This window comes from Plectropomus leopardus, chromosome 19 (assembly GCF_026936395.1).
Source record: "Plectropomus leopardus strain MGB_pleo_1.0 chromosome 19, ASM2693639v1, whole genome shotgun sequence".
NCBI classification, from domain to species: Eukaryota; Metazoa; Chordata; class Actinopteri; order Perciformes; family Serranidae; genus Plectropomus; species Plectropomus leopardus.
Window position 1 is genome coordinate 22,046,591 of NC_142194.1, and position 26,388 is coordinate 22,072,978.

Consider the following 26,388-nt stretch of genomic DNA (forward strand, 5'->3'; position numbering starts at 1 on the left):
CAGTGCAAAAATAAAAGTTTTTGGTTTTTTTAAAGACCAACTAGAAATACCAGAGATTTTACACACAAAAAAAGAAAACTAAAACAAAAAACAGCAGTGGGTAAAATGTCGGGGGTTTTTTTTGTTTGTTTAGAATAAACAATACAGCAGATATCAGTTAAATCCTTGTGTGTAATTGGCTATTCCTGCTCAAAGCATACAAGTGGTTAACTCTGTCAAAGTTCAAAGTTTAAGTTTTAAACAAACATGATTCAGTCTATATTTTTACCAAGTCTAATATCTGTTACTTTAGTCGCTAAATCACAAAGTCGCACTTTCACTGGCGTAATGTTGAGTTGCCTCAAAGCCGGCACAATGTAACTACACCTACAGATTTGCTTTTTATTATTTTATGTTCCTGTTTATGTTCTCATTCCTGTAAATCACCTTGCTATTAGCAAGACATGCACGAACAAGTTCCCTTTAAAATGTCAAAGATATTAAGCACCGGAAATAAATAACTACAGTATCTTTATAGCTCTATAAGGCACAGTTTTAGACCAAACAGTTAACAAATTACATATTAAAACAAAACAGTGTACCTGACAAGAATTTGCAGAGGACAGATCCATATAAACAAGAACATTACTTTGCCATAATGTAGACATTGATGCTCATCTTAGCTTCAGTTTAGCCACAAATGGAACTGATAGATCAATTTTCACATCTGCTTGCTGTTGTACTTCCCTTTCTTTTCTCTCTATCTCAGCCTTCCCACTCTGAATGAATATTTAAATACCAACAGATTGTGATACTTGATGGTAGTTTTGTACTACAGGAATGTGCTGAGGGTGTTATCCACAGTGGCCAGATGCAGGTACTCAGGATGACGGTCGCTCTCAGACTCCACTTCTGACTCCTGGTCCTCGTTATCCTCCCTGCTCTGACTCGAGAGCGTCTTCTTCCTCCGGATAGAGCCACGTGAGCGCCTCTCCAGACATGTCAGGATCATTTGGGCGAGGTCCTGCTGGAGCCGCTGGAAGTTCTCCCTGCAAAAGCAAGAACCAACAAGTCTAAGGTAAGCCCGTCAAACTACAGTAAATATGAAGAATACTAAATACATGTTAGTGTCAGTTCCTCTGTAGAATTATGCAAAGTCAGGCGAAGTCAAAACAATTGGACACTTACTTCTGTTTAGTATCTACAGTAATGATGGAATTACTTTTATTGGGATAAATCCATACGAACATGAGAACCATTGCCTTCCTGTTGTATGACTGAGTCAGTCACCAATTCAGTGTCTGACCAAATGTTCTGAGATATGATGTTGAGTAATAGCCAGAAGTGTTTTTGCAGATTATGATGTTATGGTGAAGTTGACCTTCGACCGTTTGGATATAAAATGTCATCTCTTCATAGTCGTATCCTATATCCTAGACGTTTGTGTCAAATTTCATCATAACTATGTATTAGCGTTAGAGTTATGCCCCAAAACATGTTCTGTGAGGTCACAGTGACCTTCTACCTTTGACCCTCAACCACCAAATGCTAACCAGTTCATTCTTGAGTCCAAGTGGACATTTGTGCCAAATTTGACAAAACTGTCTCAAGGCCTTCTCAAGATATGGCATTCATGAGCAAGAGACGGATGCTACGACACAGTGACCTTGGTCCACTAAGATCCAATCAGTTCATTGTTGAGTCCAAGTAAATGTTTGTGCCAAATTTGAAAAAATTCCCTTGAGCTGTTCTTGAGATGCTGTGTTCATGAGAAGGCTTTAGGTGTATTTCAGGATGTCAGTGAAGCAATTGATCCTGAACAGAGGCTGGCAGTATGTTTGAGGTAGGGACACACACACACACACACACACACACACACACACACACAAACACAAACAATGTGTTATCGAAAAAGTGTGCGCTAGTGTCACTTTGATCCGTGACTATTCAATCTGTGGGCTAGATATCCTATGATCAATATGCCTCATTACACCATTCCACCAGTCACAATCAGCCCGAAATCAAAATACCTTTAAAAAAAAAAAAAAGACGGTGTCCGACCCCTAGCTTTTATGTTTTGTATTTTTGTGTTGTTTTATTTCACGTGATCTTGGACTAATTTGCTATTATGTCTTTGTTTGAGAGTCTAGGAAATAATTACCTTTATACCTGGCTGGTTGGTTTTGCGCTTTGTTTACCGAACCTGTGTGCCCTTTAGTTGTAGGCGAGTTAAAGTTAACTATTTCCTGGGGGTGAAATTCCTCTAGGTGGCATCAACGTCCGGCCTGCCACATATGCTAGGCTAACCAGCTGCTGGCTGTAGCTTTATATTTGTGGTTCAAACACGAGAGCGGTGTCAGTCTTCTCAACTAACTCCGCAAGAAAGAAATTAAGCATATTTCACATAATTTACTGACTGACCTTTTACAAAATGATCATGCCAAATGCAGATTTAAAGACAACTAAGATTTGTTGAAAGAGAATATGTATGGTCATATATACATACATATATATATATACATATATATATATATATATATATATATATATATATATATATATATATATATATATATATATATATATATATATATATATATATATATATATATATATATAACCTGCTCAAATCATCAGTCTCACTAAAGCAGCTCAGGAAGCTCCATAAACTAGAGTTATTGGTTAAAGTAGTAAAGACGGATGCTTGAGGGTTTGCTTACGTTGTGGGTGGAGTTGGGAGGTCGTAGTCTTGGCCCGTCTCCCCTGTCAGCCAGTAGGTCGTCTCTGTGCCTTTACCCTTGGAAAACACAGACATTTAAAACATTTTGCATGAGTGTGCAGACATCCACGCTTCACTCTCTTCAGTCTGTGCTTTCTGCAGAACTGAGTGTTTCTGGATTTCAAAGTGGTCCATTTGTCTGACACCGTTATTAAATGTGATGAGGAGACCCATCTTTACCTTCAGATATGTCTCTCCTCTGATCTCATATTCAAACTTGCAGTTCGTCCTCTGCAGGATATTTATAGTTGGCTGACTGACGTGGATCCGCAGGGCTGCAGGATGTGAACAGATAAAAAAACAGGCATCTGTTTTTTACCAAAGCTTGGCTGTGCTAAATATATTTCATTAGGTTGATTGGTAGCTTCTGTGATTGCACATGAGTAATGAGCAGAGCAAAACATATTATTGAAACATATGCGGACTATACTAGTTGGTAGCATGAAATCAGTTTACTCATTAAATGCAGGTTTCTGATTTATTTTAAAATAGTAACTGGTATTAAAATGTCTTTAATTAATTTTTCAAAAGCCTTTTAAACAATGCTAAGACATGGAAAGTAGAATTTTATTAATCTTTTTTTTCCCCCTGGCATTGCATTGTAAAATGTCAAAATATGTCACTTTAAAAGTAAGGTCACCAAAAACATAATTTATGTTTTATGTTACAATAAATTTTTTGGGCAATTTTGTCCCTAGAAAGTTCATAAAACACACACATATCCTCATAAATATTAAATTCAATTACCAAAAACTTGTAGCTGGAAATGTCATCTTGTTAATAATTGATTTAAATATTAATGGGAGCAATCTAGTATGCAGCCTTTGTGTTTTCTTCTCCAGTATTGTCCCTAACCCCAAGAAATTTATGTTGGTTCTTTTTTTTCTTCAAATTTTGCAATGTGGTATAAAAAACGTTTGAAAAAGTCTTAAATCTCACTTGTGTTACACTATAGGAACCCTGAATCTGAAACCCTGAAACTTTAGGGGTTTTTTTGGCCACTCACGGTGTCCTGTAGACTCCATACGAGATGCTGTGTTGACTGTGTCTCCAAATAAACAGTATCTGGGCATCTTTATCCCCACGACACCTGCTGCACACGGACCTGGACACACACATTCATGTCTTATCGCCGTGACCTCGCACTGCATTTACAGATCAAGTCATTTTAGCGTTCAGTTCCGTTAACGAGGGGGGGTTAGTAAAATTAATATTTTGCACAGTCCACAGTTTAGTGCCATCTACCTGAGTGAACGCCTATGCGTATCCACACAGGGATACCAGGCAGGTGTCGGAGCTGGAAGGTACCAATAAATGCCAAGATGTCCAGCGCCATACGGCAGACATCCACCGCGTGCCTGTTCCCATTTCGCTCTGGAAGCCCCGAGGCCACCATGTAGGCGTCGCCAATCGTCTCCACCTGAGGGCAAAGGTTAGAAATTATCTCTGTGCTGTCTAACGAGCATTCTACTCAATTTCACCTCCAATTTTTCAACCTGGATTCTGTTTTCCCATGTTTTGTGTCTAAATAAAAAATTGCAACAACAATTTTTGAAACTTGCCCAGTATTAAGCGAGCACTGCAGCTGGCAGCTGCGGAACAGGTTGCAAGGTAACTACTCAGGGCATTTGTGCACTGTCAGTCCACGAAGAAAGTGCATGTTTTTGCCACTGATCAGTTTGTTCTTTGACCTAATTATGGAAATGATCCCTACAGAGACAGACCTTTTTGTTGAAGAGAAATATCCTATTTGTTTAACCAGAAACAGACCCAAAAACATTACAACCAAACCCACCAGACTCTATTTGAATAAGCAGTCATTTTAGTGTGTATAGAGCCAGCATAATTTCACATCTAACTGCATAAATTATGGTTTTTATTTCACTTAGAAAACAATCTGAGCCTGTCAGTGACCAAAAAAAACAAAATACTTTTGGTGGATGTAAAGTGTTGGTGCACAAATGCCCCGACTGGTTACATTACAGGCTGTTTCATAGTCTCTCTATAACAGTGGTTTCCAACTTGTGGGATGCAATCCAAATTTGGGTTGCATCCATTATAAATAGGCTAGTTTATAAAAGCGTATCTTATTTTTAAGAACAGTGAATTTCTAGCACAGGGCTTATATTTTGAAGTGCTGTTTCTTGAGACCACAAACTAGCTCGACCACATGGCCAAATTCAAGTATGACGCTTAATATAGAAAACTACGCAGAAATTTGGACCACATGGCCTGTCCAGTTGGGAACCACTTCTCTACAATACTGTACTGTCAATTCCAAAAATGATTGTTCACATTAATCATTTCAAAAATGTCTGAGCATAGAGTCCAGGTTAAAAAAAAAAGCTACCCTTTATTACCTTGTATACGTCATGGTGGTCGACGATGCCGTCGAAGCCCTTGTAGATGTCGTTGAGCATGTCCACAACTTCCATGGGCGTGCTGTACTGGCACAGAGTGGTGAAACCCACTATGTCACTGAAGTATATCGTCACTTCCTCATACAGCTCCGGCTCCACCACACCGGTCTCCTTCAGGCTTTTCACTGCTGGACTACACAAGGAGAAACAGATGAAACCAGATAATCCACCTTACTTAAGTCCAGGTAAGTCTGCCAAAACAGTTCTTTTTCCCGCTGTACCAACAAGCACAAACACAGTTAGACCCCAGATGGTGCAAGCAACTGCCCTTTTGCCTACTGAATGGATAAGTGTCTTTTTGCAAGACGTGTTTTTTCCTATTTGACTTAAAAATTTGATGTTCGTTTTTTAATTTCAACATTGCATCAATTCTCACCTAAAACTCCATTGCTGTTTGCCTGATAACTGTGTTTGAGTTGAGCCAAGTCCCCATTCATGCACAGCCAGGTAACGATAGTGGTTGCCCTAAACCTCAGGATTGGTTGTCACTGTTATGACATTCAGCCACTATCAAAACATCTCTATACAGCCAGCCTAACTTAGGCAACAACTATGTCTATGTCTAATCACTGCCAAAAAATTGAAATTTTGGAAAAACAATGTTATATAGTACCCAGGAATGAGTCATTAGACCTGAAATAAGTTAGCAATTCGGCCCCTCCAGTTCCACCACATTCTCATCCCAAGTCATCACACGTCTCTGCTTTGTCAGCGGGGTGTGTGGCACTGTGTGCCACCACAAGACCTCATGTGGGGTATCTTTTCTTAAATCAGGCAGGTAAAAATGTTTTTATCATTATCATCTGTGTTCTTGTTTGAGTGTTGGCAGACCGAGGTAACAGCATGAAGTTGAGGCAGTCTGCTCGATCTCTCTCAGCTTTGTAGAGCGCCGTTCTCTCCTCCACCAGGTGCTCCAGGTTTCTGGAATACATCTGCAGCCGCCGGATCATGTTGTCCATGTAGCTCTCATTGTCCTGGTTATGAATTTTACTGTAGGATGACAAAAGAGGAGCAGAAGGAAAGGGAAGGAAATAACACAAACTTAAACTTTAGAGTTTCTAAAGGCTGAAATTTGCAACAAGAGCCCCTAAAAGTAAAGATCGCTATTACCTGATGATTTTTCCCAAATAGTTTTCTATTCTCTTGAAGTCAGGTCTTTTTTCTGGATCCTCATCCCAACAGCTTTTTATCAACATGTACACCTACGAGATGGAGGACGCAAAGCTTTAACCCTTTGAAATCTGGAGCGACATCAGATGCTTTTCACAAATATTGAAATCTTTGAACCATGAGCATATTGGTGCTAGGGAAAAATATCTAGGTAAAAAAAAAAAAGAAAGAAATAGGGGAAAATGTCTTGGCATAAAAAGCAAGCGAGAAATGTCTAGCAGAAAAAGACAAAAGCTAGGGAAAAACTAGAATTATAATTATCATAATTACACAATTGAAATTATGTTACAAAAGTATTAGAATTTTCAAGCATTTTTCTGTTTCTTCCATGTTTTTTTTGTTTTGTGATTTTATTTTACTTAGTTATTTATTTTACTAATTTTAGCATAATTTCCTTGTACTTTTTTTTACTAATTTCTTGCTAAGTTTTGCATCAATTCTGCTTCCATTGGTCTTTGCTTAGAAATTGGCTTTAACTCACCTCTAACTCTTTCTCTGAAGCCGCCTCAAGGTTCAGATCAGGTCTGAAGTAGGACATGATGACCCTCTCAAGCTTCTCTGTTAAAAAAGACAGACATCACTTTCCCACATTTATGTACAATATTAATGAGCAAATCGCACAAAAATCAAGCTACTTTCTCTTCAGAGAAAAGAGAACATACATAACACTCTCTGTTTTGTCATAATTGTGGGGGATTTTTGTATCCCACCTGTCCGGTCGGAGCATCTCTCTGTGTAGAAGGTGCTCTTCCTGAGAACAATCTCATGAGCGATGATGGCGAAGCTGTAGACGTCTCCTTTCTGAGAGGTGCCCACTCTCCTCAGGTGCTCCGGAGCCGTCCACAAGTCTGAGAGGAGGAGGTGAAAAGCAGAAAGTAAAGTAAGACAGTGATAAAAGTGAAGGGATTACTACAAACTATAGTTTGTTGTTTCACCTCTGCCGGGGCTGAGGAAGCTGTTGCAGCCAAAGTCTGTAATCTTCACTACCATACGATTGTCCACTACACAGTTGGTGGACTTGAGGCGACCGTGCACCTGGATGTGACTGGAGTGGAGATAGGACATGCCCTGCAGAGGATGTCACAGCAGAGGATTTCAAATAAAAGAGCAGTAAGTTTTCTGTGATCTTTACTGACCTCTACTGGCTGCCAGGGAGAACTGCAACAACAACTCCCATTTGTGCATGTGTCTATCATTTATGTCTCAACTCTGTCACACCTAAGCAAATTGGCTTGTTTATTTCAGAAAGGCAATGAGCACCTAAGACAGTGGCACAAAAACTTGCAAGAAAATAGTTTAAAAAAAAAAAAAAGGAAGAAATTAAAAGAAATTAAAATAGAAAAGAAAAACACAAACAGAAGAGAAAATGACCTGAAAAATGTGCAAAAAATAATTAAAATAAATTATATATATATATTCTTTTTCTGTAAAATACTTTCAAATATAAAATTATGAATTATGTTTTCTTAACACCAAAATTCTATCATTTTATTGTTCATTTATACTATATTAAGTAGAAAAGAAATTCAAAGAAAAAAACACAAACAGAAAGGAAAAATGTGCTAAGGTTTACCTTTAATACAACTACAAATGTGAGAAAAAAACATTAATAAAAATAAATTAATAATATATATATGTCAAAAAGGTTAATTAAAAAAGACCTAGTACAGCATGTAACTGCATTTTTCTTTCAAAAAAGTCATAGTATAAATATGTAGAAAAATAAAAATAAAAATGCCATAGTAAAGAATATCAAAAAAAAGTAATATTATGGAATCTGGGTTTCCTGTGATTTAATAATCTGTTAGAAGTGTTATGGTGTTGAGTTTACGATATGGCACACACATTTCAGTCATTAATAAGGCTCCATATGATGTCATGTGCTATGTTTCAAATGCAACATTTAAGAGTTACCTCATGTGTTGTTCATCAGCAGAGTTTGCATCTCACCTTGGCGATGTCGAACATAACAGAGATCTTGAACTCCCAGTCCATGAAGGTCTCCTCCGGGTACGAAATCTTGTCATTTAGCACATACTGGAGGAAGAAAAGGACAGAAATCTGGTAAAGCCACTGTTGTCTAAACTGATATTTGATGGGTTTTGCTTTTTTTTCTGTAGTAAGCTACTAATATTTGTGACTTGCCAATCAAAGTGGTCATTTGATATGTGCAAACTAAACTTCCATTCCAATATAACTGCACGTGAGCATGCCATACGTACCCTGAGTGACCCTCTCTCTCCATACTCAAACACTCCAAACACACCTTCGTCAAACTCCACCGTGCCATAAAACTTAGTAAGGTTGTAATAGTCGATTTGTAGGAGCTGCAGAGAAAAGAATAAACAGTAGCTCTTTAAACATTAACATAAGTGAGTGAAAGCTTAAAGATGGCAAATCAGTAAAAACCCAACATCACTCAAACCACCTCCTGTTTGTGCATCTCACCGCATTCAATTCTATCATCTGTTTCTCCTTAAAGTTCCCATCTGAGTGCTCCAGCTCCTTCAGAATCACAATCTGAAAACATTGCAGTAATCACACCAGTAATTAAATCCTTATGCTCGGTCCGGTGCAATAGCATATTAATTGATTTGGGAATGTGTCCAGCTACCTTCTTATCGTAGTGCGCGCGGCGGATCTGGAACTTCTTGTTTTTCCTTTCCTCTTCAATCTGATGGGAGCACATGAAGGGCAGTTTTTTTTTTTTTTTTAACGTATGCATTCATGTTCAAAAACAGAGTAAAACTTGAGTAATTTCTAATAATAATAACGTAATAGCTGAAAAGTAAGGACAGAGCTGTAGAAAGTTTTTACTAGATCATTTTAAGCTTCACTGTCCTTTTCGGGCCACTAAGTGAAAGAGTACAAAAAAAGAGCCTGCGTGCTGACTGAGTGATTTACACCTAATGTACCTTCAGACAGATGACATTGAGTTCATTGTACTCCAGCGGTGTGATGAGATGAGAGGGAATGTGAGACCATCGCTTCCTGACCAGACGATCTCTCCTGTTCTGTCTGCACAGGGAAAATCACACTTACTTAATACATTTGATAAAAAAAAAAGTCAGGGAACAGTATGCTGTAAGAAAACACTATAAATAGTTACAAATATATATATATAAATGGGTCATAAAAAGTCATAGTATAGCAAAAAAACATAAAAAAAAGTCATGTTGCACATTGTAAAAAATCGTTAACAAAGCGAAGCTACAGTTTGCCATGAGAAAGCATTTGAAAAATTCATAATGTAGTATGTTATTTAAAACATCATGATGAAAAGTCATAGTACAGTATGTTTAAAAAAAAATTTTTAAAAGTAACATTATAGTATGTCATTAAAAAAAATTAAAGTAACGGTGTAGGATGTCAACAAAAACCCTTAAGTAATATTATAGTATGTCATTAAAGAAAAATCACAAAATATTCATTGTATAGTATATCAGAAAAAAATAATTTAAAAAAACGTATAGTTTAGTTTGTTGAAAAAATTAAAGTATATTGAAATAATAAAAGAAGAATAGTATGCCTTGTAGGATAGTCTCAGTATACTATGTTGAAAAACAAGTTATTATAAAAGTCATGAAAGTCATGAAAAAAGTCAGTAATTTTGTAAAAGACAATAAAATTAAAGAAGTCATGTATAGTGAGTCGAAAAGATCACTTAAAAAATTCATAGTATGGTATGTCAAAAAAAACATGACAAAAAGTCAAAGTAAAAAACCTCATAGAATAGTATGTCATTAAAATCATAAAAAAGTCAAACTATAGTATTTTGAAAAAATCTATTTATGAACTCATACTATACTGTGTTGTCAAAAATGCCAAAAACGCCACACTGTAGTATGTCGTAGAAAAATGACATTAAAACCTTATAGGGTAATATGTTGTCAAAAATAGCATAAAAATGTCAGAGTATACTTTGTTGTCAAACATTCCAGATAGACGTCATAGTATAGCATGTTGTTGAAAATGCAATAAAATTGTCATGGTATAATATGTGCTCAAAATGCCATATAAACATTATAGCACAGTGCAGCATTAAAAATGACATTAATACTCCAGAGGATGTTATGGCATTAAAAATGCCACAAAAACACGAAAGTATAGTATATCATTGAAAATACAATAAAAACTTCATGTTAGAATATGCAGTGAAAAATGCCACAAAAACCCCTATAGTATAATATGTCGTTACAATTTCAGTGAAAATGTCATGGTGCAGTATACCATCACAAATTACATAAAATCATCATAGTATAATGTGTCATAATATGCCGTCATATATAATATGCATAATATAGTATCGTATGTCAGTAAAATTACAAAAAACATCATAGTATGTTATCAAAAATCCACTGAAAAGGTTACAGTATAGTATGTTGTCAAAAATTTAAATGAAAAAAAAGTTAAAGAACAATCTGTCGTCAACACTGCCAAAAAAAGGTAATAGTATGATCTTTTCTCAAAATTGCCACAAATATGTGATAGTATAGTATGCTGTAACAAATGTTCCCAATGAAAGTCAAAAAGTAAAGTTCAATCAAAAGATCATATTATAGCATGTTGTCCGAAAATCATTATATAGTCATAGTATAGTATGTCATCCAAAAATCGTAAAAATGTCATAGTATAATGTCACCCAAAATGAATATCAAACGCCGTAGTATAGTTTGTCATCCAAAGACTGTAAAAAATGTTGAAGTATAATAAGTTGTCCAAAATTCATTAAAAGCATGGCGGTATAATATGTCGTCAAAAAATCATAGAAAACGTAATATTATGATTACCTACTTAAACTGACAGAATGACCTATACCTCGATTTACTACATTTATACAGTAAGCAGTCCACTCTGAAAGATTTCTATATTTGACATAAATGACCTATGCCACATTTAACTACATCTACAGAGGAAGTAGTACATTCTGGCAGATATTTGTGGCTGACAGAATGACCTACTGCACCTAGAAGAATGACCTATGCCACATTTACAGTAACTACTTTTATACAGTAAGCAGTCCAGTCTGAAAGATATTTGTACCTGAGAGAATGACCTGCCGCACCCGACAGAACGACCTACGCCATATTCAACTGCATTTATATAGATAGTATACCATTCTGATAGATATTTGTACCTGTCACAGTGACATACTGAACCTGGCAAAATAACCTTCACTAGGATTTACTACATTTATACAGAAAGTAGTCCATTCTGATAGATATTTGCAGCTTAAAGAATGACCAACTGCACCTGACAGAATGACCTACGCCACATTTAAATCGATCTATACAGGAAGAAGTACATTCTGACAGATATTTATAGGTTAAAGAATGATCTGCTCTACTATACTATGGCGCTTTTGTGTTTTGTTTTTGATGACATACTATACTATGATGGTGTTTTTTGCCATTTTAAGTCATTTTTGATTACATACTAGACTATGTATTTTTTGTGCCATTTTTAACTACATAAGATACTATGACATTTTTGTGCTATTTTAGGTCATTTTTTATGACATACTGTTCTAATGAAGTTAATTTGTTAGCGTTGCTCTGTTTGTCTCCGATCTCTTGGCCTGCCCTCCCTTGCCCTTATCTGGTCGCTTTCTTCCCTTAGTCCCCTCTCCCCCTTGTTTTTTTTTTTATAATTCAACCTTGTGCATGCCTCTCCCATGTCTCATTCTAGGCACGTCTGGGTGCTCGGAATCAGATTGGGTGGACACACATCAAGACAGTACCCCCACACTGACTCTCCCTCTACCAGGCCGCCACGACATCCTCCGAGACCAGCCTGAGGGATGACGTTCCTCTTCTACCTTTGCCCCACCTTCCCTTCTCACACCATCCACACCCTCTGAATGACATTCAGCCTTGCTTATTTTGTCATTTTTTCAAGAGGTTTTTATTGGTATTGGAACCGTTTTTGGATGTTTTTTCAACATTGTGTAGTATAACATGACGCCAGTGCTATACTAAGTGGTTTTCAGCTGTTTTTTGGACATGTCAAATTTTGACTTTTTTTTCCATATTATACCATTACTGTTTTGGTCATTTTTTCAACACGCTATTTTTTGGGTTTAGGAACCCTTTTTGGATGTTTTTCCAACTCTGTATACTATAACATGCCCCTTCCTGCTATACTAAGTGGTTTTCAGCCATTTTTTGGACTTGTCAAATTTTGACTTTTTTGCCATACTATAGCCTTGCTTTTTTCGCTGTATTTTCAACATGCTATTTTGTGGGTTTTGGAACACTTTTTGGATGTTTTTTTAACAACTTATACTATTACATGCCTCTACATGCTACACTGAGCAGTTGTCAGCTGTTTTTTTGACATTTTAAATTTTGACTTTTTTGCCATTCTATAGCCTTGCTTTTTTTCATCATTTTTCAACATGCTTTTTAAATGGTTTTTGGAGGTCTTTTCAACACTGTATACTATAACATGCCTCTACGTGCTATTCTAAGTGGTTTTCAGCGGTTTTTAGGACATGTCAAATTTTGTCTTTTTTGCCATACTATTTCCTTGTTGATTTGTTCACTTTTTAGACATGCTTTTAAATGGGTTTTGGGACCGTTTTTGTATGTTTTTTTAACACTGTATACTATAACATGGCTCTTCGTGCTATTCTAAGTGGTTTTCAGCTGTTTTTCGGACATGTCAAATTTTCACTCTATTGCCTTGCTTTTCTTCATTTTTTCAACATGCTATTTTGAAGGTTTTGGAACAGTTTTTGGATGTTTTTTCAACACCGTATACTATTAAATGTCTCTACGTGCTATTCTAAGCGGTTTTCGGCTGTTTTTTGGACATGTCAAATTTTGACATTTTTGCCATACTATAGCCTTGCTTTTTTGGTCATTTTTTCAACATGCTATTTTATTGGTTTTGATGCTGTTTTTGGAGGTCTTTTCAACACTGTATATTATAACATGCCTCTACGTGCTACATTAAGTGGTTTCCAGCTGTTTTTTGGACATGTCAAATTTTTTCCCATACTATAGCCTTGGGGTTTTTTGTCATTTTTTTGAACATGCTTTTAAATGGGTCTTGGGAATGTTTTTGGATGATTTTTTAACACTGTATGCTATAACATACCTCTGCGTGCTATAGTAAGTGTTTTTCAGCTGTTTTTTGCACATGTTATATTTTGACATTTTTGTCATACTATAGCCTTGCTGTTTTGGTCATTTTTTTAAACATGCTTTTTAATGGGTTTTGGGACTGTTTGTGGATGTTTTTTTCAACAGTGAATAGTATAACTGGACTCCACGTGCTATACTAGGTGGTTTTCAGCTGTTTTTTGAACATGTCAATTTTTGACTTTTTTTGCCATACTATAGCCTTGCTGTTTTGGTCATTTTTACAACATTCTGTTTTATTGATTTTGGGGCTGTTTTTGAATGTGTTTTCAACACTGTATTCTATATCATGCCTCTACGTGCTACAATAATTGGTTTTCAGCTATTTTTTGGACATGTCAATTTTTGACATTTCGCCATACTATAGCCTTGCTTTTTTCATCATTTTTTCAACATGCTTTTTAAATGGTTTTTGGACAGTTTTTTGGATGTTTTATTAACACTGTATTCTATAACGTGCCTCTATGAGCTATATTAAGTGTTTTTCAGCTGTTTTTTGAACTTGTCAATTTTTGACTTTTTCACCATACTATAGCCTTGCTTTTTTGGACATTCTTCCAACATGCTATTTAATGGGCTTAGTAATTGTTTTTTGAGGGGTTTTTTTAAAACACTGTATAGTATAACATGCCTCTACGTGCTATTCTAAGTGGTTTTCAGCTGTTTTTTGGACATGTCAAATTTTCACTGTATTGCCATACTATAGCCTTGCTGTTTTCTTCATTTTTTCAATATGCTTTTTAAATGGTTTTTGGACAGTTTTTGGAGGTCTTTTCAACACTGTATACTATAACATGCCTCTACGTGCTATTTTAAGTGGTTTCCAGCTGTTTTTTGGACATGTCAAATTTTGACTTTTTTCCCATACTATAGCCTTGCTGTTTTGGTCATTTTTTTAAAGATGCTTTTTAATGGGTTTTGCGACTGTTTGTGGATGTTTTTTCAATAGTGTATAGTATAACTGGACTCTGCGTGCTATACTGTGTGGTTTTCAGCTGTTTTTTGGACATGTCAAATTTTCACTCTATTGCCATACTTGCCTTGCTTTTTTCTTCATTTTTTCAACATGCTATTTTGAAGGTTTTGGAACAGTTTTTGGATGTTTTTTCAACACCCTATACTATTAAATGTCTCTACGTGCTATTCTAAGCGGTTTTCGGCTGTTTTTTGGACATGTCAAATTTTGACATTTTTGCCATACTATAGCCTTGCTTTTTTGGTCATTTTTTCAACATGCTATTTCATTGGTTTTGATGCTGTTTTTGGAGGTCTTTTCAACACTGTATATTATAGCATGCCTCTACGTGCTATATTAAGTGGTTTCCAGCTGTTTTTTGGACATGTCAAATTTTGACTTTTTTCCCATACTATAGCCTTGGGGTTTTTTGTCATTTTTTTCAACATGCTTTAAAATGGGTCTTGGGAATGTTTTTGGATGATTTTTTAACACTGTATGCTATAACATACCTCTTCGTGCTATAGTAAGTGTTTTTCAGCTGTTTTTTGCACATGTTATATTTTGACATTTTTGTCATACTATAGCCTTGCTGTTTTGGTCATTTTTTAAACATGCTTTTTAATGGGTTTTGGGACTGTTTGTGGATGTTTTTTTCAACAGTGAATAGTATAACTGGACTCCACGTGCTATACTAGGTGGTTTTCAGCTGTTTTTTGAACATGTCAATTTTTGACTTTTTTTGCCATACTATAGCCTTGCTGTTTTGGTCATTTTTACAACATTCTGTTTTATGGATTTTGGGGCTGTTTTTGAATGTTTTTTCAACACTGTATTCTATATCATGCCTCTACGTGCTACAATAACTGGTTTTCAGCTGTTTTTTGGACATGTCAATTTTTGACATTTCGCCATACTATAGCCTTGCTTTTTTGGACATTCTTCCAACATGCTATTTAATGGGCTTAGTAATTGTTTTTTGAGGGTTTTTTCAACACTGTATACTATAAGGTGCCCCTCTTTGCTATACTAAGTGGTTTTCAGCTGTTTTTTGGGACATGTCAAATTTTCACTCTATTGCCATACTATAGCCTTGCTTTTTTCTTCATTTTTTCAATATGCTTTTTAAATGGTTTTTGGACAGTTTTTGGAGGTCTTTTCAACACTGTATACTATAACATGCCTCTACGTGCTATTATAAGTGGTTTCAAGCTGTTTTTTGGACATGTCAAATTCTGACTTTTTTCCCATACTATAGCCTTGCTTTTTTCTTCATTTTTTCAACATGTCATTTTTTGGGTTTGGAACAGTTTCTGGAGGTGTTTTCAGCACTTTATACTATAACATACCTCTGCGTGCTATTCTGGTGTCTGCTGGTGTCTGCTGTTTTTTGGACATGTCAAATTTTGACATTTTTGCCTTGTTTTTTTTTGTCATTTTTTCAAAATGCTATTTTCTTGGTTTAGGAACCATGTTTGGACATTTTTTTCAACACTGTATACTATTATATGCCTTTACGTGCTATACTAAGTGGTTTTCAGCTGTTTTTTGAACTTGTCAAATTTTGACTTTTTTGCCATACTATAGCCTTGCTTTTTTCGTCATTTTTTTAACTTGTTATTTAATGGGTTTAGAAACAGTTTTTGGATTTTTTTTTAACAGTGTATACTATAACATGACTCTTTATGCTACACTATGTGGTTTTCAGCTGTTTTTTGGACATGTGAATTTTTAACATTTTCGGCATACTATAGCCTTGCTTTTTTCGTCATTTTTTCAACATGCTTTTTTATGGGTTTTGGGGCTGTTTTTGGATGTTTTTTCAACACTATATACTATAACATAACTCTATATGCTACAGTATGTGGTTTTCAGCTGTTTTTTGGACTTGTCAAATTTTGACTTTTTTGCCATACTATATCCTTGCTTTTTTGTCATTTTTTTCAACATGCTATTTTATGGGGGTGTTCTCCTTTTGGGGATGTTTTTTTTTTAACTGTATAGTATAACATGCCTCTTTATGCTATGGTAAGTTGTTTTCAGCTGTTTTTTTGAACATGTCAGATTTGACATTTTCACCACTATGATGGGTGCTGGTGTTGTTTTTGGTTGTTCTTCTTATGAGGCTTGTGGCAATTATTCAGGCAGCGTGACTGGGGATGGTGATGTCATCGGAGGATCGCCACGTCATCTGGGATTCCTTCCTCCTGAACTCTGGCGTGTTCCTCTGCCTGTGGCTCGTTTGTCCTTCTTCTGCTACACGCCTTCCTGGCAACCAATCGGGTGGTTTCATTGAGTGCTTGCTCCATTCAAGTGTTTTCCTGTTGTCTATTTAAGCCTGCCATACCTTTGCCAGTGTGCGGCTGTGCTTATTCATGAGCAGTTCGCCTCGGTTTTGTGCTGACATGGTTGATGTAAACTTATGATTGTTTGCTTCATGTTAACTTGTGTGTGAGGTAGATGGGCTCTAGATTAGCTTTTGTTGTATTTCATGTTTAATACATTTTGTCATCACAACACACCTCAGTTAACTCTTTGTCTAACACACTAGGCCTTAGGGCTGGTTGTGCTATTTGTGTTTTGGGAAAGCTGTAGTAATCTCTGGAGTGGGTTTGGTAGGCATAAGGTGTTTTGTTTGTTTTATTGATTTGCTGCCACCATCTGCCCTCTCCATCTGATCATTTGTTTCTGGGTGTGATGCTGGGCCTTTACATTCATTTATACTTGTGTTGAACAATAAACTATTTTCCCACCTATTAAAAACCACAGCGCTGTGTTGCTTCCCTTTGTCCCGAAACTTAACATCTGTGGGATGTAACAGCCATACTATAGCCTTACTTTTTTCGTCATTTCAACATGCTGTTTTTTGAGTTTGGAACAGTTTCTAGAGTTGTTTTCAACACTGTATACTATAAAATACCTCTGTGTGCTATTCTGAGTGGTTTTCAGCTGTTTTGTGGACATGTCAAATTTTGACTTTTTTGCCATACTATAGCCTTGCTTTTTTGGTCATTTTTTCAGCATTCTTTTAAATGGGTCTTGGGACTGTTTTTGGATGTTTTTTTAACACTGTGTAGTATAACATGAATCTAAATGCTATACTAAGTGATTTCCAGCTGTTTTTTGGACATGTCAATTTTTGACATTTTCACCATACTATAGCCTTGCTTTTTTGTTCATTTTTTCAACATGCTATTTTATTGGTTTTGATGCTGTTTTTGGATGTTTTTTCAGCACCGTATAGTATAACACACTTCTATGTGTAATACTAAGTGTTTTCTAGCTGTTTTTTGGACATGTCAAATTTTGACATTTTCGCCATACTATAGCCTTGCTTTTTTGGTCATTTTTTCAACATGCTATTTTATTGGTTTTGATGCTGTTTTTGGATGTTTTTTCTACACTGTATACTATAAGGTGCCTCTCTTTGCTATACTAAGTGGTTTTCAGCTGTTTTTTAGACATGTCAGATTTTGACATTTTTGCCATACTATAGCCTTGCTTTTTGGTCATTTTTTCAACATGCTATTTAATTGGTTTTGATGCTGTTTTTGGATGTTTTTTCCACACTGTATACTATAACACGCTTCTATGTGTCATAGTAAGTGGTTTCCTGCTGTTTATTGGACATGTCAAATTTTGACATTTTCGCCATACTATAGCCTTGCTTTTTTGGTCATTTTTTCAACATGCTATTTTATTGGTTTTGATGCTGTTTTTGGATGTTTTTTCAACACTGTATACTATAAGGTGCCTCTCTTTGCTATACTAAGTGGTTTTCAGCTGTTTTTTGGACATGTCAAATTTTGACATTTTCGCCATACTATAGCCTTGCTTTTTTGGTCATTTTTTCAACATGCTATTTTATTGGTTTTGATGCTGTTTTTGGATGTTTTTTCAACACTGTATACTATAAGGTTCCTCTCTTTGCTATACTAAGTGGTTTTCAGCTGTTTTTTGGACATGTCAAATTTTGACATTTTCGCCATACTATAGCCTTGCTTTTTTGGTCATTTTTTCAACATGCTATTTAATTGGTTTGATGCTGTTTTGGGATGTTTTTTCCACACTGTATACTATAACACACTTCTATGTGTCATAGTAAGTGGTTTCCTCCTGTTTTTTGGACATGTCAAATTTTGACATTTTCGCCATACTATAGCCTTGCTTTTTTGGTCATTTTTTCAACATGCTATTTTATTGGTTTTGATGCTGTTTTTGGATGTTTTTTCCACACTGTATACTATAACACACTTCTATGTGTTATACTAAGTGTTTTCCAGCTGTTTTTTGGACATGTCAAATTTTGACATTTTCGCCATACTATAGCCTTGCTTTTTTGGTCATTTTTTCAACATGCTATTTTATTGGTTTTGATGCTGTTTTTGGATGTTTTTTCCACACTGTATACTATAACACGCTTCTATGTGTCATAGTAAGTGGTTTCCAACTGTTTTTTGGACATGTCAGATTTTGACATTTTTGCCATACTATAGCCTTGCTTTTTGGTCATTTTTTCAAAATGCTATTTTATTGGATTTGATGCTGTTTTTGGATGTTTTTTCCACACTGTATACTATAACACGCTTCTATGTGTCATAGAAAGTGGTTTCCTGCTGTTTTTTGGACATGTCAAATTTTGACATTTTCGCCATACTATAGCCTTGCTTTTTTGGTCATTTTTTCAACATGCTATTTTATTGGTTTTGATGCTGTTTTTGGATGTTTTTTCAACACTGTATACTATAAGGTGCCTCTCTTTGCTATACTAAGTGGTTTTCAGCTGTTTTTTGGACATGTCAAATTTTGACATTTTCACCATACTATAGCCTTGCTTTTTTGGTCATTTTTTCAACATGCTATTTTATTGGTTTTGATGCTGTTTTTGGATGTTTTTTCAACACTGTATACTATAAGGTGCCTCTCTTTGCTATACTAAGTGGTTTTCAGCTGTTTTTTGGACATGTCAAATTTTGACATTTTCGCCATACTATAGCCTTGCTTTTTTGGTCATTTTTTCAACATGCTATTTTATTGGTTTTGATGCTGTTTTTGGATGTTTTTTCAACACTGTATAGTATAAGGTGCCTCTCTTTGCTATACTAAGTGGTTTTCAGCTGTTTTTTGGACATGTCAAATTTTGACATTTTCGCCATACTATAGCCTTGCTTTTTTGGTCATTTTTTCAACATACTATTTTATTGGTTTTGATGCTGTTTTTGGATGTTTTTTCCACACTGTATACTATAACACGCTTCTATGTGTCATAGTAAGTGGTTTCCTGCTGTTTTTTGGACCTGTCAAATTTTGACATTTTCACCATACTATAGCCTTGCTTTTTTGGTCATTTTTTCAACATGCTATTTAATTGGTTTGATGCTGTTTTGGGATGTTTTTTCCACACTGTATACTATAACACACTTCTATGTGTTATAGTAAGTGGTTTCCTGCTGTTTATTGGACATGTCAGATTTTGACATTTTCGCCATACTATAGCCTTGCTTTTTGGTCATTTTTTCAACATGCTATTTTATTAGATTTGATGCTGTTTTTGGATGTTTTTTCAACACCGTATAGTATAACACACATCTATGTGTTATAGTAAGTGTTTTCCAGCTGTTTTTTGGACATGTCAAATTTTGACATTTTCGCCATACTATAGCCTTGCTTTTTTGGTCATTTTTTCAACATGCTATTTTATTGGTTTTGATGCTGTTTTTGGATGTTTTTTCCACACTGTATACTATTACACGCTTCTATGTGTCATAGTAAGTGGTTTCCTGCTGTTTTTTGGACATGTCAAATTTTGACATTTTCGCCATACTATAGCCTTGCTTTTTTGGTCATTTTTTCAACATGCTATTTTATTGGTTTTGATGCTGTTTTTGGATGTTTTTTCAACACTGTATACTCTTAGGTGCCTCTCTTTGCTATACTAAGTGGTTTTCAGCTGTTTTTTGGACATGTCAAATTTTGACATTTTCGCCATACTATAGCCTTGCTTTTTTGGTCATTTTTTCAACATGCTATTTAATTGGTTTGATGCTGTTTTGGGATGTTTTTTCCACACTGTATACTATAACACACTTCTATGTGTCATAGTAAGTGGTTTCCTCCTGTTTTTTGGACATGTCAAATTTTGACATTTTCGCCATACTATAGCCTTGCTTTTTTGGTCATTTTTTCAACATGCTATTTAATTGGTTTTGATGCTGTTTTTGGATGTTTTTTCCACACTGTATACTATAACACGCTTCTATGTGTCATAGTAAGTGGTTTCCTGCTGTTTTTTGGACATGTCAAATTTTGACATTTTCGCCATACTATAGCCTTGCTTTTTTGGTCATTTTTTCAACATGCTATTTTATTGGTTTTGATGCTGTTTTTGGATGTTTTTTCTACACTGTATACTATAAGGTGCCTCTCTTTGCTATACTAAGTGGTTTTCAGCTGTTTTTTAGACATGTCAAATTTTGACATTTTCGCCATACTATAGCCTTGCTTTTTTGGTCATTTTTTCAACATGCTATTTAATTGGTTTTGATGCTGTTTTTGGATGTTTTTCTACACTGTATACTATAAGGTGCCACTCTTTGCTATACTAAGTGGTTTTCAGCTGTTTTTTAGACATGTCAAATTTTGACATTTTTGCCATACTATAGCCTTGCTTTTTTGGTCATTTTTTGAACATGCTATTTAATTGGTTTTGATGCTGTTTTTGGATGTTTTTTCCACATTGTATACTATAACACGCTTCTATGTGTCATAGTAAGTGGTTTCCTGCTGTTTTTTGGACATGTCAAATTTTGACATTTTCGCCATACTATAGCCTTGCTTTTTTGGTCATTTTTTCAACATGCTATTTTATTGGTTTTGATGCTGTTTTTGGATGTTTTTTCCACACTGTATACTATAAGGTGCCTCTCTTTGCTATACTAAGTGGTTTTCAGCTGTTTTTTGGACATGTCAAATTTTGACATTTTCACCATACTATAGCCTTGCTTTTTTGGTCAATTTTTCAACATGCTATTTTATTGGTTTTGATGCTGTTTTTGGATGTTTTTTCAACACTGTATACTATAAGGTGCCTCTCTTTGCTATACTAAGTGGTTTTCAGCTGTTTTTTAGACATGTCAAATTTTGACATTTTCGCCATACTATAGCCTTGCTTTTTTGGTCATTTTTTCAACATGCTATTTTATTGGTTTTGATGCTGTTTTTGGATGTTTTTCTACACTGTATACTATAAGGTGCCTCTCTTTGCTATACTAAGTGGTTTTCAGCTGTTTTTTAGACATGTCAAATTTTGACATTTTCGCCATACTATAGCCTTGCTTTTTTGGTCATTTTTTCAACATGCTATTTTATTGGTTTTGATGCTGTTTTTGGATGTTTTTTCCACACTGTATACTATAACACGCTTCTATGTGTCATAGTAAGTGGTTTCCTGCTGTTTTTTGGACATGTCAAATTTTGACATTTTCGCCATACTATAGCCTTGCTTTTTTGGTCATTTTTTCAACATGCTATTTAATTGGTTTTGATGCTGTTTTTGGATGTTTTTTTCCACACTGTATACTATAACACACTTCTCTGTGTTATACTAAGTGTTTTCCAGCTGTTTTTTGGACATGTCAAATTTTGACATTTTCGCCATACTATAGCCTTGCTTTTTTGGTCATTTTTTCAACATGCTATTTTATTGGTTTTGATGCTGTTTTTGGATGTTTTTTCCACACTGTATACTATAACACGCTTCTATGTGTTATAGTAAGTGGTTTCCAACTGTTTTTTGGACATGTCAGATTTTGACATTTTTGCCATACTATAGCCTTGCTTTTTGGTCATTTTTTCAAAATGCTATTTTATTGGATTTGATGCTGTTTTTGGATGTTTTTTCCACACTGTATACTATAACACGCTTCTATGTGTCATAGAAAGTGGTTTCCTGCTGTTTTTTGGACATGTCAAATTTTGACATTTTTGCCATACTATAGCCTTGCTTTTTTGGTCATTTTTTCAACATGCTATTTTATTGGTTTTGATGCTGTTTTTGGATGTTTTTTCAACACTGTATACTATAAGGTGCCTCTCTTTGCTATACTAAGTGGTTTTCAGCTGTTTTTTGGACATGTCAAATTTTGACATTTTCACCATACTATAGCCTTGCTTTTTTGGTCATTTTTTCAACATGCTATTTTATTGGTTTTGATGCTGTTTTTGGATGTTTTTTCAGCACCGTATAGTATAACACACTTCTATGTGTTATACTAAGTGTTTTCCAGCTGTTTTTTGGACATGTCAAATTTTCACATTTTCGCCATACTATAGCCTTGCTTTTTTGGTCATTTTTTCAACATGCTATTTTATTGGTTTTGATGCTGTTTTTGGATGTTTTTTCCACACTGTATACTATAACACGCTTCTATGTGTCATAGTAAGTGGTTTCCTGCTGTTTTTTGGACATGTCAAATTTTGACATTTTCGCCATACTATAGCCTTGCTTTTTTGGTCATTTTTTCAACATGCTATTTTATTGGTTTTGATGCTGTTTTTGGATGTTTTTTCCACACTGTATACTATAACACGCTTCTATGTGTCATAGTAAGTGGTTTCCTGCTGTTTTTTGGACATGTCAAATTTTGACATTTTCGCCATACTATAGCCTTGCTTTTTTGGTCATTTTTTCAACATGCTATTTAATTGGTTTGATGCTGTTTTGGGATGTTTTTTCCACACTGTATACTATAACACACTTCTATGTGTCATAGTAAGTGGTTTCCTGCTGTTTATTGGACATGTCAGATTTTGACATTTTCGCCATACTATAGCCTTGCTTTTTGGTCATTTTTTCAACATGCTATTTTATTGGATTTGATGCTGTTTTTGGATGTTTTTTCAACACCGTATAGTATAACACACTTCTATGAGTAATACTAAGTGATTTCCAGCTGTTTTTTGGACATGTCAAATTTTGACATTTTCGCCATACTATAGCCTTGCTTTTTTGGTCATTTTTTCAACATGCTATTTTATTGGTTTTGATGCTGTTTTTGGATGTTTTTTCAGCACCGTATAGTATAACACACTTCTATGTGTAATACTAAGTGGTTTTCATCTGTTTTTTGGACATGTCAAATTTTCACATTTTCGCCATACTATAGCCTTGCTTTTTTGGTCATTTTTTCAACATGCTATTTTATTGGTTTTGATGCTGTTTTTGGATGTTTTTTCAGCACCGTATAGTATAACACACTTCTATGTGTTATACTAAGTGTTTTCCAGCTGTTTTTTGGACATGTCAAATTTTCACATTTTCGCCATACTATGGCCTTGCTTTTTTGGTCATTTTTTCAACATGCTATTTTATTGGTTTTGATGCTGTTTTTGGATGTTTTTTCCACACTGTATACTATAACACGCTTCTATGTGTCATAGTAAGTGGTTTCCTGCTGTTTTTTGGACATGTCAAATTTTGACATTTTCGCCATACTATAGCCTTGCTTTTTTGGTCATTTTTTCAACATGCTATTTTATTGGTTTTGATGCTGTTTTTGGATGTTTTTTCAACACTGTATACTATAACACGCTTCTATGTGTCATAGTAAGTGGTTTCCTGCTGTTTTTTGGACATGTCAAATTTTGACATTTTCGCCATACTATAGCCTTGCTTTTTTGGTCATTTTTTCAACATGCTATTTAATTGGTTTGATGCTGTTTTGGGATGTTTTTTCCACACTGTATACTATAACACACTTCTATGTGTCATAGTAAGTGGTTTCCTGCTGTTTATTGGACATGTCAGATTTTGACATTTTCGCCATACTATAGCCTTGCTTTTTGGTCATTTTTTCAACATGCTATTTTATTAGATTTGATGCTGTTTTTGGATGTTTTTTCAACACCGTATAGTATAACACACTTCTATGTGTTATAGTAAGTGTTTTCCAGCTGTTTTTTGGACATGTCAAATTTTGACATTTTCGCCATACTATAGCCTTGCTTTTTTGGTCATTTTTTCAACATGCTATTTTATTGGTTTTGATGCTGTTTTTGGATGTTTTTTCCACACTGTATAGTATAACACGCTTCTATGTGTTATAGTAAGTGGTTTACAGCTGTTTTTTGGACATGTCAAATTTTGACATTTTCGCCATACTATAGCCTTGCTTTTTTGGTCATTTTTTCAACATGCTATTTCATTGGTTTTGATGCTGTTTTTGGATGTTTTTTCAACACTGTATAGTATAAGGTGCCTCTCTTTGCTATACTAAGTGGTTGTCAGCTGTTTTTTAGACATGTCAAATTTTGACATTTTTGCCATACTATAGCCTTGCTTTTTTGGTCATTTTTTCAACATGCTATTTTATTGGTTTTGATGCTGTTTTTGGATGTTTTTTCCACACTGTATACTATAAGGTGCCTCTCTTTGCTATACTAAGTGGTTTTCAGCTGTTGTTTGGACATGTCAGATTTTGACATTTTCGCCATACTATAGCCTTGCTTTTTGGTCATTTTTTCAACATGCTATTTTATGAGATTTGATGCTGTTTTTGGATGTTTTTTCTACGCTGTATACTATAACACGCTTCTATGTGTTATAGTAAGTGTTTTCCAGCTGTTTTTTAGACATGTCAAATTTTGACATTTTCGCCATACTATAGCCTTGCTTTTTTGGTCATTTTTTCAACATGCTTGAACATGCTAGTAAGTGGTTTCCTGCTGTTTATTGGACATGTCAGATTTTGACATTTTCACCATACTATAGCCTTGCTTTTTTGGTCATTTTTTCAACATGCTATTTTATTGGTTTTGATGCTGTTTTTGGATGTTTTTTCAACACTGTATACTATAAGGTGCCTCTCTTTGCTATACTAAGTGGTTTTCAGCTGTTGTTTGGACATGTCAAATTTTGACATTTTCGCCATACTATAGCCTTGCTTTTTTGGTCATTTTTTCAACATGCTATTTAATTGGTTTGATGCTGTTTTGGGATGTTTTTTCCACACTGTATACTATAACACACTTCTATGTGTCATAGTAAGTGGTTTCCTCCTGTTTTTTGGACATGTCAAATTTTGACATTTTCGCCATACTATAGCCTTGCTTTTTTGGTCATTTTTTCAACATGCTATTTAATTGGTTTTGATGCTGTTTTTGGATGTTTTTTTCCACACTGTATACTATAACACACTTCTCTGTGTTATACTAAGTGTTTTCCAGCTGTTTTTTGGACATGTCAAATTTTGACATTTTCGCCATACTATAGCCTTGCTTTTTTGGTCATTTTTTCAACATGCTATTTTATTGGTTTTGATGCTGTTTTTGGATGTTTTTTCCCCACTGTATACTATAACATGCTTCTATGTGTTATAGTAAGTGGTTTCCAGCTGTTTTTTGGACATGTCAGATTTTGACATTTTTGCCATACTATAGCCTTGCTTTTTGGTCATTTTTTCAACATGCTATTTTATTGGTTTTGATGCTGTTTTTGGATGTTTTTTCCACACCGTATAGTATAACACGCTTCTATGTGTCATAGTAAGTGGTTTCCTGTTGTTTTTGGACATGTCAAATTTTGACATTTTCGCCATACTATAGCCTTGCTTTTTTGGTCATTTTTTCAACATGCTATTTTATTGGTTTTGATGCTGTTTTTGGATGTTTTTTCAACACTGTATACTATAAGGTGCCTCTCTTTGCTATACTAAGTGGTTTTCAGCTGTTTTTTGGACATGTCAAATTTTGACATTTTCACCATACTATAGCCTTGCTTTTTTGGTCATTTTTTCAACATGCTATTTTATTGGTTTTGATGCTGTTTTTGGATGTTTTTTCTACGCTGTATACTATAACACGCTTCTATGTGTCATAGTAAGTGGTTTCCAGCTGTTTTTTGGACATGTCAGATTTTGACATTTTTGCCATACTATAGCCTTG

The 26,388-nt window shown here is 35.0% G+C and overlaps 1 protein-coding gene across 2 annotated transcripts in view; it reads right to left on the bottom strand.

Annotated features, from left to right (window-relative positions):
* Nucleotides 1-738: 738 nt before the first annotated feature.
* gucy2cb (guanylate cyclase 2Cb) overlaps nt 739-26,388 on the bottom strand; it is a 49,936-nt gene continuing 24,286 nt past the window's right edge. For both annotated transcript variants that reach the window (XM_088069651.1, XM_088069650.1), the window contains exons 12-27: nt 9,264-9,366; nt 8,963-9,022; nt 8,797-8,868; nt 8,571-8,675; nt 8,299-8,385; nt 7,284-7,416; nt 7,059-7,196; nt 6,830-6,906; nt 6,289-6,380; nt 6,010-6,168; nt 5,119-5,311; nt 4,004-4,178; nt 3,765-3,863; nt 2,939-3,033; nt 2,700-2,776; nt 739-1,028 (exon numbers count right to left, since the gene is read on the bottom strand). In XM_088069651.1, the coding sequence (XP_087925777.1) occupies nt 812-1,028; nt 2,700-2,776; nt 2,939-3,033; nt 3,765-3,863; nt 4,004-4,178; nt 5,119-5,311; nt 6,010-6,168; nt 6,289-6,380; nt 6,830-6,906; nt 7,059-7,196; nt 7,284-7,416; nt 8,299-8,385; nt 8,571-8,675; nt 8,797-8,868; nt 8,963-9,022; nt 9,264-9,366 (1,882 nt within the window). In that variant the 3' untranslated portion in view covers nt 739-811. The remainder of the gene's footprint in view (nt 1,029-2,699; nt 2,777-2,938; nt 3,034-3,764; nt 3,864-4,003; nt 4,179-5,118; nt 5,312-6,009; nt 6,169-6,288; nt 6,381-6,829; nt 6,907-7,058; nt 7,197-7,283; nt 7,417-8,298; nt 8,386-8,570; nt 8,676-8,796; nt 8,869-8,962; nt 9,023-9,263; nt 9,367-26,388) is intronic.